The sequence below is a fragment of the Coregonus clupeaformis genome, chromosome 34 (assembly GCF_020615455.1).
Source record: "Coregonus clupeaformis isolate EN_2021a chromosome 34, ASM2061545v1, whole genome shotgun sequence".
NCBI lineage: Eukaryota > Metazoa > Chordata > Actinopteri > Salmoniformes > Salmonidae > Coregonus > Coregonus clupeaformis.
The window spans coordinates 26,800,433-26,816,543 of NC_059225.1; the positions used below are offsets into that span (position 1 = coordinate 26,800,433).

A 16,111-nucleotide genomic window follows, 5' to 3' on the forward strand; every position below is an offset into this window, starting at 1 on the left:
TCTCCTTCCTCCTGAAGTGTGCACTCGTAAACTACTCCCTACAAATTTAAAAGAGTTGAATTGGTGTATGCATTAGCTAGATGGAGTTACCATATACCAGTCATTTCCTTTCAAGAAAGGAGAGATTATTGGGACTCACACCGAGAGAGGAGAGAAGAGAATAGCGGTTTAAAGGGGGTCTGAACTCACTGATTTCGCCTGGCTTTTCCGCCTCATTAAGAAATACAATTTCTGAAACACGAATTGCGTCTTGGGGGTGTGGTTTGATATGGGTGTGTTATGTTCGCTATATCGTACTTTTAGCTTGTTCCTCTTCACTCACTGTAGTTGAGATATCCCCAAACCGCCACCGTACCAGGACTTTGGCTAAAGGAATAAATTGTGTTTGTGATGCTAATGTTAGTTCACAAATGTGAGGAAGTTTGAGTTGGAAAGAACCCAAACCATTTATCGTTCTTTCAACATAACATTGTCTTGTACCTATTGTTGTCTCATGTAAACAAGTGTGAGGCACTGTGTGCTAATGGGTAGTTCTGCTGCCAATAAAGAAATGGGAAGGCTTTATTTAGGTTGGTTCTGCTGCTATGACTGTTTAGCGCGCAGCTGTTTTCCCATTCACCCTTATTGCATGCTCCGATCATTTAGATGGGTGCTGCCAGCTGTTCGTGTTACTGGGCATAATTGTGGACATGACTGAAATCCAAACTCTCAAATATACAAGGACACTGGATTTCTTAAATCCCGCAAACCTCTGTTTTGGAAAATACTGACATTATGACCCAAATTATTATATTTACAATTTTGGCAACAGAACACGTGTTGATGACCAATATCGATGCCACATAGGCCGTTTTCAACCAGAGAATATGTATTTTTTCTTTTTTTCATCCTTTAAGCCCTTTTTACACTGCATACCCAAGTTCATTTACTAAAGAAAGGATAGCACCCAGACACATGAAAAGAGGGAGAGGTTGAGTCACACTGAATTAATTCAATTGTTGATGATGTGTGTCTGTGTGTATCTCGCTGTGTGTGTCTGTGTGTGTATTGCTTAGACAACAAAAGTGTTGCATGTCAAAGGATTTGTGTGTGTGAGAGGGAAAGAAAGTTAAACAAAAATGTGTTAACTGGCGTGTGAGTGAGTGTGAGTTGTTAACCCTCTTCTCTCTCTCTCCTCAGCCTCTGGACTTTGAGAGGAAGCGGTTGTACACTCTAAGGATCCAGGTTGAGAACTCCAACCCTGACCCACGGTTCCTGCGCTACGCGGCGACTACGGACGAGGCGACGGTCAAGTTGATCGTGGAGGATGTGGACGAGCCGCCGGTGTTCGACCGGGTCAGCTACGTCATGGAGGTCAAAGAGGACTCGGCCTTAGGCACCATCCTCGGATCGGTCAGTGCCACAGACCCAGACAGTAGCCGCAGCCCTGTCAGGTACTACATATGCACACAGCTCCTGAGACATCTACTAGTGGTCAGCAGGCCTGGGTCAACATATTATCTGTTTACTTTCAAATATTTTACTGTACTTGAGTTACAAATACAGTCTAAACAACTCCTGCCAGTAGCAGCGCATTCCTCAATCACAGTGTGGTGATCAGAGAGAGAGTGTTATCCTGGAGTGCCTGCCGAGGCTAGAAGTTAGAACACTTTATTACTGGTGTCAAATATGGTATCATTCACTTTTATCAGCGCTCATCAAAAAGGATGTGCTTTGTGGCATTTAGAGAGTAGGGTGACGAGGGGAGGGGAGGGGAGGGGAGGAGATGAGAAGTGAGGAAAGGAGAGGGGATGAGAAGCAAGGAGAGGGAATGAGAAGAGAGGAGAGAGGAGGGGATGAGAGTAGCACACACACACACTTTTATCTGGTGTAATTAATCAGGGGAGGGTCCAGGCCCAGCCAACTGAATTATTGAGAATATTAGAAAGGCAATTGGCACCCCAACAGGACAGATATAACGAGTTTAGACTTGCTGTCGGAAGCAAGAGGGGCAAAGAGAGCCTGTGTGTGTTTAGATAAAAATGCTAAAACGGTTTGTGCTGGTAAACAACTAAAAATACTGGCTGTGGAAGGGTAGAGGATTAGAGAGTAGACGGAGAGGGGAGATAGGGAGAAAGGAGATGAGGGTAGGGGTGCGGTGGTGCATGGTCCCTGAGAGACCTGGTTCACGCACACCCCCTCCGGGGGTCTGCTTCCCCCATCTACTCCCCTGCTCTCTTCAATGTCTATGTTTGTGTCCCAAATGGCACCCTATTCCCTATATAGCACTATGAGCCCTGGACAATAGTAGTGCACTATATAGGGAATAGGGTGCATTTGGGATGCAACCTACATCCGCTACTCCATTAATCAAACTGATGTATCACACTCGTCCTCAGGAAGTGAAGAAAAACAACACTAGATAACCTGTTTGTGTGTGTGTTTATGCATTTATGTTTGTGTGTGCATGCATTCGTGTGCGAGTGTATCTCCAAACAGCCATTAGGACCCCTCCACCATGATAGCACAGATAAACATTTTTGGAGTCGTTCTATTTTTAGCGAAACAACCAGACTACAAATGTCAGTCATCCAAATTGCTTTCAAATTGGATGATATACTGTATGTAGCAGTATGATGTATTGTTGTGGGTTTCTGTGAAAGAAAGTGAGGACATTTATACTTGTTTGTTTTGTGCAGATACAAGTACTCGATAGAACAGCGCGCAGACTAAGACAGGGTGTATAATATTCTTGTGAATATTAGCTGTGAGGAAGCTTATATTTGTTGTTTGTGTTGTGCAGGTACTCTTAATACACTGCCTCACAGCCAAGGTCCCGGTGCATTGGGTTTGTGTGAAAGAAAATGAGGCAGCTTATAATTGTTTGTGTTGTGAGAAAGTGAAGAGGATGCTTATAGTTGTTGTTTGCTATGTGCAGGTACTCAATTGACCGGCATACAGACATGGACAGGGTGTTCAACGTGCACCCGGGTAACGGCTCAGTGTTCATGCTAACGACTCTGGACAGAGAGGCGAACCTTTGGCACAACATCTCTGTCATCGCCACTGAGTTCAGTAAGTAGCATGTTGATCATTGACACACATACATACATATGATCCACTCCATCGGTACAAGTGGAAATTGGGTGTGTGTATATGTGTGTCAGTGAACTACTACACTTACTTCTAGTAGTTACATGTACAGTACTATGAGCAGTAATCAAATCAAAGGCAGTTATTGTGTTTCCTTGGTGTGGTTATTAAATGTAATGTTTCTGTGTTTCAAAGACAATCCACGGCTGATGAGCCGCGTACCAGTGTACATCAGAGTACTGGACATTAATGACAACGCTCCTACATTCGCCACTTACTACGAAACATTCGTCTGTGAAAACGCCAAGGCTAACCAGGTAATGGAAAACAATGTATTATTATTTTAAACCACTACAGTATGTCTTCTTTCCCACCTAAGATCCCCCAACTGATCGTACCTTCATCAGTTAAACCTTGCCTCGGTCACAGAAAATGACCTTATACCGGAGGGTTTTCAGGTTTAACATTAGAGCTCCCTTCTCTCCTTAACCCTTTTGTCTTGTTCATCTGGATAAAGACATGACAAAAGAAGAAGAAGTATGTCATCTGTGTTTGATCATATTTTTCTTACCTTTCTCAGAGGATTCAGACAGTGAGCGCTACAGATGCTGACGAGCCTATCAGTGGACACAGATTCTTCTTCAGTCTAGCACACGAGGTCTCAGGGAAAGCCAACTTCACCGTCCGAGACAACAAAGGTACACTTCTTCTTGGAGAACAACAGCTGACACACAAGTTAATTAATAACCAGTTTTTTTTATTTAGTTTTTTCAAAACAAATGTTTTCCACAGCAGCCGTGATCACAGTAGTGAACTACAAGTAGTTCAACTTGTAACAACATTTTGCAGTAGTTTGGTGGTAGTTGAACTACATTCAGTAGTTCAACTAGTAGTTAATATTTTTATTTTTTTTTACCATGTAGCGGTGAGCTAACTACTGGAACTACATATTACTTTTTTGGGCAAAATTCTAATTAAATATGGGTGAAGGAGGCAAGCATTTCCTTACATTTTCAGCATCAGACCTGCCTAATTCTCACATTGAAACATAGTTTTTGTGTTTAATAGGCTAAATCTGTTCTTGCAATTTGTAGTCTATAACGTTTCAGATTTAGATATGATAATTTACCAAGAAGTAGTGAACTACTTTTTCATAGCAACTTTAGTTAAAGTACATTTTTATTTTTTCCCATTTTTTAACCTTTTTTTTTTTTTTGTATTATTATTTTTTTTTTGTCCAGAGCGACTTACATGAGCAATTAGGGTTAAGTGCCTTGCTCAAGGGCACATCGACAGATTTTTCACCTAGTCGGCTCGGGGATTAGAACCAGCGACCTTTCGGTTACTGGCACAACGCTCTTAACCACTAAGCTACCTGCCGCCCGTGAATATTTTTATACGTTCATATTCTGTTAACTCATACCCAAATAATGTTGTTGACACGTCTTATACTCATATTTGTGGCCAAAGGATAAATTGGAGAAAAAACACATAAAGAACACCTCCAACTTGTATCTCAAACAGACCGTTTAAAAAAATACTTGCTATTTCCTCATTGAATATGTCATGTTGGCTATTTGGCTGAGCTGGCCAATCAGCAGTCTACTCTGTGAATATTTTTTATGACCGGTATACGCCCACACCATTCCAACACAGAAAACTGCTTTTTACCATACTTAATATTTTTTTTTAGAAAACAATATTTCACTCAGTAATTAATTATAGGTCATATTTCATAGAAATCTGGAAACATTGGATAGTTACGTTAAGTAAACACTTAATGGTAGTTTAACTTCTTCAAGTGTGAGATAATTGGTACCTTAATAATCTATATTTTCGGAGTAGCTTCCCCAACACAGCAATTTGTCAACCTCACCTATTCATATATATTTAAGCACACTCTAATATAATATTTAAGGCTATTAATTGGAGACAATAAACTTTATTGAAAGAAACAAACTTCTTTGAAACTGGGGAACATTCCTATATCTAACTTGTATAGTAGCTAACTCTAAAGTGTCTAACAGACAACATAGCCTATAGCTGCTTACTCCTCAGTGCCTCTCCACAGACAACACTGCTGACTTATATAGTATCCAACTCGAAGACGTCTATCTCCACAGACAACACTGCTGACTTATATAGTATCCAACTCGAAGACGTCTATCTCCACAGACAACACTGCTGACTTATATAGTATCCAACTCTAAGACGTCTATCTCCACAGACAACACTGCTGACTTATATAGTATCCAACTCTAAGACGTCTATCTCCACAGCCAACACTGCTGACTTGTATAGTATCCAATTCAAAGACGTCTATCTCCACAGACAACACTGCTGACTTATATAGTATCCAACTCTAAGACGTCTATCTCCACAGACAACACTGCTGACTTGTATAGTATCCCATTCAAAGACGTCTATCTTTATAGACAACACTGCTGACTTATATAGTATCCAACTCTAAGACGTCTATCTCCACAGCCAACACTGCTGACTTGTATAGTATCCAATTCAAAGACGTCTATCTCCACAGACAACACTGCTGACTTATATAGTATCCAACTCTAAGACGTCTATCTCCACAGACAACACTGCTGACTTGTATAGTATCCAATTCAAAGACGTCTATCTCCACAGACAACACTGCTGACTTGTATAGTATCCAACTCTAAGACATCTATCTCCACAGACAACACTGCTGACTTATATAGTATCCAACTCAAAGACGTTTATCTCCACAGACAACACTGCTGACTTGTATAGTATCCAATTCAAAGACGTCTATCTCCACAGACAACACTGCTGACTTATATAGTATCCAACTCTAAGACGTCTATCTCCACAGACAACACTGCTGACTTGTATAGTATCCAATTCAAAGATGTCTATCTTTATAGACAACACTGCTGACTTATATAGTATCCAACTCTAAGACGTCTATCTCCACAGACAACACTGCTGACTTGTATAGTATCCAACTCAAAGACGTCTATCTCCACAGACAACAATGCTGACTTGTATAGTATCCAATTCAAAGACGTCTATCTCCACAGACAACACTGCTGACTTATATAGTATCCAACTCTAAGACGTCTATCTCCACAGACAACACTGCTGACTTGTATAGTATCCAATTCAAAGACATCTATCTTTACAGACAACACTGCTGACTTATATAGTATCCAACTCTAAGACGTCTATCTCCACGGACAACACTGCTGACTTGTATAGTATCCAACTCTAAGACATCTATCTCCACAGACAACACTGCTGACTTATATAGTATCCAACTCAAAGACGTCTATCTCCACAGACAACACTGCTGACTTGTATAGTATCCAACTCTAAGACGTCTATCTCCAACAGACAACACGGCTTGGATCCTGACCAGAAGGAACAGCTACAGCCGGCTACAGAGGAGCACCTACCTGGTTCCTGTGGTGATATCGGACGGGGACTTTCCCATGCAGAGCAGCACCAACACCCTGACTGTGCGTGTTTGTACCTGCGACCGTGAGGGGAACATGCAGCTGTGTAACCAGGAAGCTCTGGTCCTCACCGCAGGGCTCAGCACTGGAGCCCTCATGGCCATCATCATCTGTGTCCTCATACTGCTCAGTGAGTACTGTACAATTCAGTTAAATTAAAAACGCTTTATTGAACATTTTATCTTGCATGTGTCTTACATACAGCACATTAAAACATCAATCACATCAACACACACAGATGATAAGCAACACATTCAGAAGACATTGACTTACGCCATGTCATATTCTGATCTCTGTTAGCCAAACCTTTCCTTGCAGTTTACTTATCTTCACTGCAACTGCACAGAGCTAGATAGGTGATACAAATCCATACCAAGTATTTTGTGGCAGCTCAAGCCTGTCTCAGCCCACCAAAGCCCTGTTTATCAGTGAGTGTATCCACATACTGTATGCACACCACCAATGGTTCCCAACAGACACCAACTATCCTTCAGAAAATAGAAGGAACACAGGTGGGAAAAATAACAAAAGTTCAAAAGCATTTCTTTGTCTTGTTTCTGAAATAATCGTTATCAATGCATTATTGAGGATCGAAGCACATTCCTCACCTCATTTCCTTTCCTCTCCCATCTCATACTCAAGTTATTCTCTCTCTCTCTCTTTGTGTCTGTAGTAATCGTGGTGCTGTTCGCTGCCCTGAGGAGGCAACAGAGGAAGAAGGAGCCTCTGATCATCTCCAAAGAGGATGTGAGAGACAACGTCGTCAGCTACAACGATGAGGGGGGCGGAGAGGAGGACACCCAGGCCTTTGATATCGGCACGCTGCGCAACCCAGAGGCTATCGAGGAGACCAAACAGCGCAGGGACATTAAGCCGGAGACCCTGCATCCTCCTGTCCGTCGGACCGTGGTCCTCCCCCCTGCCCACAGGGACAACTCGGACGTCAGGGAATTCATAAACCAAAGGCTCCAGGACAACGACCAGGACCCCACAGCGCCGCCCTATGACTCCCTGGCCACCTACGCCTACGAGGGAAGCGGCTCGGTGGCCGAGTCCCTGAGCTCCCTGGGTTCCGTGACCACGGAGGGAGACCAGGACTATAACTACCTGAGCGAGTGGGGACCCAGGTTTAGAAAACTAGCTGATATGTACGGGGTAGAGGACAGTGACGGCTGCAGGGATTCCTAACCAGAGAGAAGGGAGCTCGTAAGAGGGGAGCTAAAGGAAAGTGTACAACAAACAAGCAAACACTCACACACTAGCTAAAGTGAACTTAACTCCTGGTACTTTGTGAAAGTGGCAAACAATAGAACACAACAAGAAAGACACAAACAGACAAGGCAGTATTTGTCAAAGTGTTCTTTTACTGTTGTTGATCACCGTTGATCTTTGACCTCTCTGGAGGACCAGGAGGACGACGCTTGGTGCACCCTGCCTGTATTAGTGGTCTCTCTCTCTGCAAGGCAGCTGGGGACTCCTGAGGAAAATACTTGTCAAGAAGACGCTTCGTTTTATATGGGGGTAGTGTACTCTGTGCACCAGGCCCCACATATATCTCTATATACAAACATACTTCTTCTCTTCTGTTTTTCCAAAAGCTGCCTGCAACAGAGGGACGAACAGCAAGCGGTTTTCTGGTGAACTTGACAGACAACACCTATGAATTGTTCAGAGTTTCTGGAATGAATAGCTGCATATTGTGAGATATATCTTATCTTGTGTGTATCTGTAAATTGATACAATACGCTGTACAGTTCTGTTATCAGGTTTCTAGCGTCCCATTCCCTTACAGCATTGGCTATGTATGTCACAATCTTCTTTTGAAGTCACATAAAGCCATGCTAAGAGACTGAGGGGTTGGACCATAGAAATATAATGCTCTAATTCTATGGGTACAGTCAAAATGGCCGCCAGTCCACCCACTGTGGCATCATTGACTTGAATGGGGACACCCACTCTACTCATTCTATTTCTATGGGTTGGACGTCACATTTCTGACCGTCACCTTTCTGACCGTCAATAACAACACCTGATCCACATCTCCACATAGCTTTACATATTCTGCATCCCAAATGGCACACTATTCCCTATATAGTGCACTACATTTGTACCAGGGTACAGTAGGGTGCCATTTGGGACATCATTCTCTGTGGGGGGAGCTGAAACACCTGGACCAAAAAGCTCCTCAGAGCGCTGACTCTCTGAAAAGCTAATGTCAATAACACTTTGCAATAAGGTACTCTTTATAAAGGGTTATTGTAAAGTGTTACCCTAATGAACTAAACATGCAGTTCAAATTAAATATGATTCTTTACTCAGTGTTTTACTCTATGCTTTTCTTGGTTAATTAAACTGAGTAATTAATTGATGGTTGACCATCCATTTCACAAAGTTTCGCAGGCCTGACATATTGGGACTATGTGGGGAGAAAGGCTAGATATTAAGGGAAAGATTACATTTTCAGTTGTAAGAAAGAGTGTTGACATTTCGTTGGGATTGACATAAGAGGTACAGGTCAACACAATATTGGGATCATAAAATGTTTTGACATATACATATGAAATGGTCATTAGATTGGTTTGCCATCATGAAATGGTTTGACATATACGTAGTAAGAAAATTGAGCAATTCAAATTAAGCAACTTGCCCAAGGCCAAAACATACAAATTGAACAATAGTATCACTGCAGAAGGATGACATTTAGCAGACATTTCAAACTAATAACACAACTGGCATAATTGCCACAACAACGGTGTTATTATTTTCCTGTCTCTGTCCGCAGCATTCACAATTCACACAAATTGTACATTATATATTGTTTTTCAAATAAATAAATGGCTGTAAACAATGAAAATGGTGAGGTAGTTTAGACAATCCTCTAAGTCAAGAACACACTTGTTAAAAATGTATACTATATTATATGCTAAATAATTGTAATCAGCAAGTTATTTTCTTTTTGCATTTATTTTCTTTGACCATTGAGTGCACACTGTGTAAGTGACAATTTGAGATTGTGGCAAACATTGCTTTGATAAGCATTCATTTGGGTTCCTAAACCCTCTGAACTGAAAAACAATCGTTCCTCTTCTGCTCTGAACGGTAGACATCTAGTTTAAATTACAAGAGAAAATGACAACAGAAGAGTGCATTATTATTTTCCCCTCATAATTTATTTCTTTAAATGGGCAATCTGGGATTGGTACATCCATTTTCTCTATTTAATTCAGGGTGTCAGCAGCATGTCACTATAAATACATGTTTGTGCTTCTTTATTGAGACAGTTCTTGCCTTTCAGCATTTACAACATGCTCAACTAAGGACATACATTTAAAAAACAGTACATCAAGCATGCAGTGTCACAACACAAGTTAATGCTATTGGGGGTTTGTAGCGAAATGTTAGCTGCCAGATATGGTTAACCTATAGTAAGCTCTGGTCCAGGGTGTTAGTGTGGTTTGCTTATGCTGAGGCTTCCTGTTCACACTCTGGACCAGAGATAGTACTGATGTCCTCTTTCTAAAGATATGACCGGTCTGTTGGGCGTTAATGTAGACACGGTTGGTTAACCTTAAGGTTGCCTCCATATTATGTTGTTGACTATGTGATTGAGCAGTGTATGGCTGCATCCTGATTCTCCTCCCATCCCTAAAGCACATTTACACTTCCAATCATGGATTTAAAAGCATAGGAATTGTGAAAGCATTGGCTAGTGGGAGTTTCCACCATTGTTAAATCCATCCAAGTAGCGTCCTCTCCAGGGGGTCAAGCTGCCTCACGCTACAGAAAGAGGAGATAGGCTCCTGCCCATATGGGCCGTTCTGGCTTGTCCATGGCTTACTTACTATGTGAGAAAGTGTGCAAGTGCACACTTCAGGAGAAGGGTGGAGAATAGGAATGCAGCCTAAGTTTTGTCTATGTGGATTAATACTATGATAGGTTACATTATGTGCAGTAGTTTAAAGGGGCCCCGTCATGATTCAATGCCCATTCATTAATCTGCTTTGTACAATGTGATTTTTGTACTGGATATTTTTATGACTCAACACGATTAAATATCTTTAAATCATGCATTCATCCTTATTTTGTTTCTGTGTGTAAACATCAGTGTTTCGAATTCAGAAAATATTTGTTGTCCCAACATTGGGCATTTTGACAGACATACAGCAGGAAGAACGTAGGGACTATTCTGAACAGCATCCCCTTGACAGCCCGACTAGACAAAATCTAAAACGGACGGACCATTACCTTAACCCTAATAATATTTAAACTAATTTGTAAATAAAAAAATCTGTCTGCACATCAGCCATGTTCCCTTAGTTTTTGCCTAGGATGACGTCAGCCTGGCTTTATGGTAGTTTAAGTTCTTATGATGAATGTTGAAATTCAAGACAGTAAAGTGGTTAATAGCATGGAACCTGTGGCTACTGAACTGAAGCAATCATTAAATACACACTATCTATAATTAAGATCTTTAAAAACTGTCAAATCTGTGGAAAACATTTTAAATTGTTAGAGGCAGCAGATGCAAGACAGATGGTGGCATTTAACATCATATTTAATGTCATTGAATTATATTAACGCTTTCCTCTTCATAACGTGCACGTGATATGCCACTACTAGTTTTCCCATTGAGCGATTTGGTGTCAGACACTGATTATGAGGAGTATGGCAAGAGGACAGATTTCATGAAATGACAAATCAATTAACATTTCAAATACCTTTATTCATATCAATTATTATCAATGTCACTTGCAGTACAAATAAAAAAGACATTTAAAACAAAGCATTTCTGTCATTGCCATTCATTATAATCATGATCGACAACCAACAATGTTTTAGATTTAGTTTAAAACCTGACTACATAATCAACATTCAATTGATTAAGACCTACACATAAAAGCAGCTCAAAACAAACCTAAACAAACCCTAAAAATGCAAGGCAATCCTCAAACCAATGGGACGAGACAGTAGAGGGTGTGTACTGTAGACTAGTGCTTTCTCAATTGCCCAAAAAAGATGTCCTCTCCTCACATCCTCTCCTTCCATTGATCTGAATGAACTGACCAGGTGAAAGCCAGCCTTATGATGAGCTTCCACCATATTGTTTTTACCTGTCAAATCTTCTCCAATCAGATGCAGATGAAGGGGAGTAGTCGAGGAGAGGACATATTTTTATTTTGCAATTCAGAGTGTTTGGAAGTTGTTTATCCCTCCACCTCCTGCACCTTCCCTAAACTCTTCAATATCGTCCATCTTGACTGGTCGAAAAAATGCTCTGTCCATATCGATTGGTCGGAGAGGGGCTCTGTTACTTCCTGCTGTCCTCTGGCTCGTCTCCCTCCTTCTCCTGGCGATCCCTATCTCGTCTCATCTCTTTCAGCTCCTGTCTGTATTTCCGCTCGATGAAGCGCTTCTGATGAGCCATCTGAGGGAAGTTATCTGCAGCAGGGAGCGGTAGAGTGAGACAGAGGAGAAGAAAAGAGAAAGGTGGACCAAAGAAAGGAGATAATGAGCGGGAAAAAGGGAAGAGACAAGGTCAGTTTACGGCAGATCTAAAGGACAGGGATTAGTAGTGTTTAGAATGGCAAGGTCAAATAGGGGCTGCTTATATCTGTCCTGTTTCACATATGTACAAGTGCGTAACCTGTACAAGTGTGTGGTGTGAAATGGAAATGTTGACGGTGACCCTGGAGCAATTAGGGTTAAGGTACCTTGCTCAAGGTCAGATCGACAGATTTTTCACCTAGTAGGCTCAGGGTTTCGAACTAGCAACCTTTCAGTTACTGGCCCAATGCTCTAACCACTATGCTACCTGTTGACATTGCAATGTATACATACATACTCCTTCATTTTGTCATTTGATGTGAAACACCGCAAACATTATTAGCACTGGATTGCCCTAATACCTCATTGTCCTTAACTAAGGAAAATAACTTCCTTAACTAAGGAAAATAACGGACTTAGACAGGGCTCATTTGATGTCATTGTGATGAGAATGAGATCTGATAAGTTAATTAGTACAGAACATCTCTTAATGAGATCTGTAATAAGGACAACAGAAAATGAATGTATAAATGCTGATAAGGCGTATCACTGCTTAGGACCGCATACGTCTCAATTTAAAATCGTACACATGAAGGGACGCCCACTCTTCTGTGTCAAACAGATTTAAGTCACAAATTTAGATGTGTAGATTAGGATATCATGAAAGAACAACAGACAGTTTAGTTGTAGACCGCGTTTGTTCCATACGGTATGTTATCCCGTTGAAGATCTCACACTGGCTCTAAGACTTAGCATTTTGACTAACTGTCTATGGGTCAAGCTCAATCAAGAAAAACCCTGATGAAGGCCACGGGTGGAAAGGCGTTGGTTTTAACAATATCTATGGCATTTTAATCAACTTCCACTGTCCTTCAGGAGTTGCTGAATTTTCTCTTAACTTCAAGCTCAAAGTGAAGCTAGAGCTATTTGAAAGAAAACAAACATTATTTGAACCCAGGTCTATTCTTTGGTCACTCCACCATATCATGTAGTCTACATAGAGTAAGTCAAGCTGGATAAATCTGCTAAATGACAACTGTGAATGCAAAATGTACAGCCAAAGACCCCAATGTCTCCTACAGCGACGAGGCCAACATCTAGTAGGCAAACATATTCACTCAAAGAAACAGTGAGGAATACACTGTAGTGCGATTGGCCTTAGATGACTATGCAACACTTGATGAGCCTCAGAGAGAAACGAAAACTACATGCAGTTAAAATATGGAAATCACTGGCGGCATTTCAGCCTGGAGAGGACTTATGAGATATGAGAATTACACCACTCGAGAGAGAGGAAAATGCTTCTTTGGTCATTTGCATTGTTTAACATGCAGTAGCATAAAGCGTGTGGAGGTAACCGAAATTGAGGCTCCTAAAGAATATTACAAGGTTTCTCATTTATTCCAAAGCTCCCGTCTGGCAGCTGAGGAGACAGAAAAGACAACAGGGTATCTGTGTTGGAAAGGGGATACCTAGTCAGTTGCACAACTGAAAGCATTCAACCGAAATAGGTCTTCCATTTAACATTTTAGGATTTGCATTGAGTGAAAACACATTGAGAATTCTCTGCAGTCAAGGGTTGTGTAGAGAAAATCACCTTTGAGGCGATGTGCTCATGCATACTGATCACCTCGGCGTTAGGCGTTGGCACACTTAGCTTGACTAGAGTCTTTTGTTTATCGACAATGCAGTAATTCCTTTCAAGGACAGGGTTGGGCTTGCGGTTTGGAGATAATGAATGCAGTTTTTTGGGAGAGTGAGAGGGGAGCGGGTTGGAGTTTGGGACCCTGTCAACATCCAGGCTTGTTGTGCCACACAACGACCGCCACGCTGGAATGCAGCAAGCAACACTAGTCTCATTTACAGGGTGCCGCAGAATATACACACACAAACACACGAGCGCGCGCACACCGATTAAAGAACAGCATGCTTATTGGTTTTATGGGCATCCAACACATTTAAAGCCTCATTCACTAATGAACCAACACATTTAAAGCCCCATTCAAGAACAAACCAACACATTTACAGTAGCATATATCAAATCTAATCAAAGTTTATTGGTCGCATACACAGATTTGCAGATGTTATCGCAGGTGCAGCAAAATGCTTGTGTTTTTAGCTCCAACAGTGCAGTAATACCTAGCAAAAAAATATATACACAATCCAGATAAATAAAAAGAACAAGCCATGTCAGAGACCGATACATAATATATATATATATATATATATATATATATATATATATATATATATATATATATATATATATATATATATACTGTTCAAAAAAATAAAGGGAACACTTAAACAACACATCCTAGATCTGAATGAATTAAATAATCTTATTAAATACTTTTTCCTTTACATAGTTGAATGTGCCGACAACAAAATCACACAAAAATTATCAATGGAAATCAAATTGATCAACCCATGGAGGTCTGGATTTGGAGTCACCCTCAATATTAAAGTGGAAAACCACACTACAGGCTGATCCAACTTTGATGTAATGTCCTTAAAACAAGTCAAAATTAGGCTCAGTAGTATGTGTGGCCTCCACGTGCCTGTATGACCTCCCTACAACGCCTGGGCATGCTCCTGATGAGGTGGTGGATGGTCTCCTGAGGCATCTCCTCCCAGACCTGGACTAAAGCATCCGCCAACTCCTGGACAGTCTGTGGTGCAACGTGGCGTTGGTGGATGGAGCGAGACATGATGTCCCAGATGTGCTCAATTGGATTCAGGTCTGGGGAACGGGCGGGCCAGTCCATAGCATCAATGCCTTCCTCTTGCAGGAACTGCTGACACACTCCAGCCACATGAGGTCTAGCATTGTCTTGCATTAGGAGGAACCCAGGGCCAACCGCACCAGCATATGGTCTCACAAGGGGTCTGAGGATCTCATCTCAGTACCTAATGGCAGTCAGGCTACCTCTGGGAGCACATGGAGGGCTGTGCGGCCCCCCAAAGAAATGCCACCCCACACTATGACTGACCCACCGCCAAACCGGGCATGCTGGAGGATGTTGCAGGCAGCAGAACGTTCTCCACGGCGTCTCCAGACTCTGTCACGTCTGTCACATGTGCTCAGTGTGAACCTGCTTTCATCTGTGAAGAGCACAGGACGCCAGTGGCGAATTTGCCAATCTTGGTGTTCTCTGGCAAATGCCAAACGTCCTGCACGGTGTTGGGCTGTAAGTACAACCCCCACCTGTGGACGTCGGGCCCTCATACCACCCTCATGGAGTCTGTTTCTGACCGTTTGAGCAGACACATGCACATTTGTGGCCTGCTGGAGGTCATTTTGCAGGGCTCTGACAGTGCTCCTCCTGCTCCTCCTTGCACAAAGGCGGAGGTAGCGGTCCTGCTGCTGGGTTGTTGCCCTCCTACGGCCTCCTCCACGTCTCCTGATGTACTGGCCTGTCTCCTGGTAGCGCAGGGGTGTCAAACGTCCGGCCCGCAAACGGGTTTAATCCGGCCTGCGAGATGATTTTGTAAAGTATAAAAATGCGCTGCAATTTTTCAATAAAATAAACTGCTGTTCCAATTGCGTCCACTGGATGGCGCAATAGCAATTGTGTTAAGCAAGCAAACTGTTCATACCGGGGCAGAGCAAGTAGGTCAAGTCTGTGTTTACTCACAGCCGAGACATCAGTGACGCTGCAGTGAAAGCTAGCTACCTCATTGCTAATGAAATCGCAGTGGCTTCAAAACCATTTAGTGAGGGTGAATTTGTAAAAACATGCATGATGAAGGCAGCAGAGATTGTGTGCCCTGAAAAGCGTCAGGCTTTTGTAAATATCAGCCTGACAAGAAACACAGTTGCAGACAGGATTTCCGATCTTTCAGTGGATTTGGACAGCCAGTTGAAGCAAAAAGTAAAGTCATTTATTGCGTTTATTACAGATGTTGCACAACTGGCCATTTTCATCCGCGGAGTTGATGACACATTGACCGTCACCGAGGAGTTCGTGGAGTTGGTGCCGATGACAAATACAACGACA

General features: G+C 42.0%; 2 protein-coding genes across 3 annotated transcripts in view; one reads left to right on the forward strand and one right to left on the reverse strand.

Annotated features, from left to right (window-relative positions):
- Positions 1 to 10,634, forward strand: part of LOC121549969 (cadherin-6) — a 32,597-nt gene extending 21,963 nt beyond the window's left edge. The window contains exons 4-9 of the mRNA XM_045210355.1: positions 1,180 to 1,433; positions 2,918 to 3,054; positions 3,268 to 3,389; positions 3,653 to 3,770; positions 6,445 to 6,696; positions 7,240 to 10,634. Of these exons, the coding sequence (XP_045066290.1) occupies positions 1,180 to 1,433; positions 2,918 to 3,054; positions 3,268 to 3,389; positions 3,653 to 3,770; positions 6,445 to 6,696; positions 7,240 to 7,754 (1,398 nt within the window). The 3' untranslated portion in view covers positions 7,755 to 10,634. The remainder of the gene's footprint in view (positions 1 to 1,179; positions 1,434 to 2,917; positions 3,055 to 3,267; positions 3,390 to 3,652; positions 3,771 to 6,444; positions 6,697 to 7,239) is intronic.
- A 634-nt stretch (positions 10,635 to 11,268) lies between these two features.
- The window catches only part of drosha (drosha ribonuclease III), a 146,999-nt gene continuing 142,156 nt past the window's right edge, over positions 11,269 to 16,111 (reverse strand). For both annotated transcript variants that reach the window (XM_041861997.2, XM_041861996.2), the window contains exon 32: positions 11,269 to 12,005. In XM_041861997.2, coding sequence (XP_041717931.2) covers positions 11,875 to 12,005 — 131 coding nt within the window. In that variant the 3' untranslated portion in view covers positions 11,269 to 11,874. The remainder of the gene's footprint in view (positions 12,006 to 16,111) is intronic.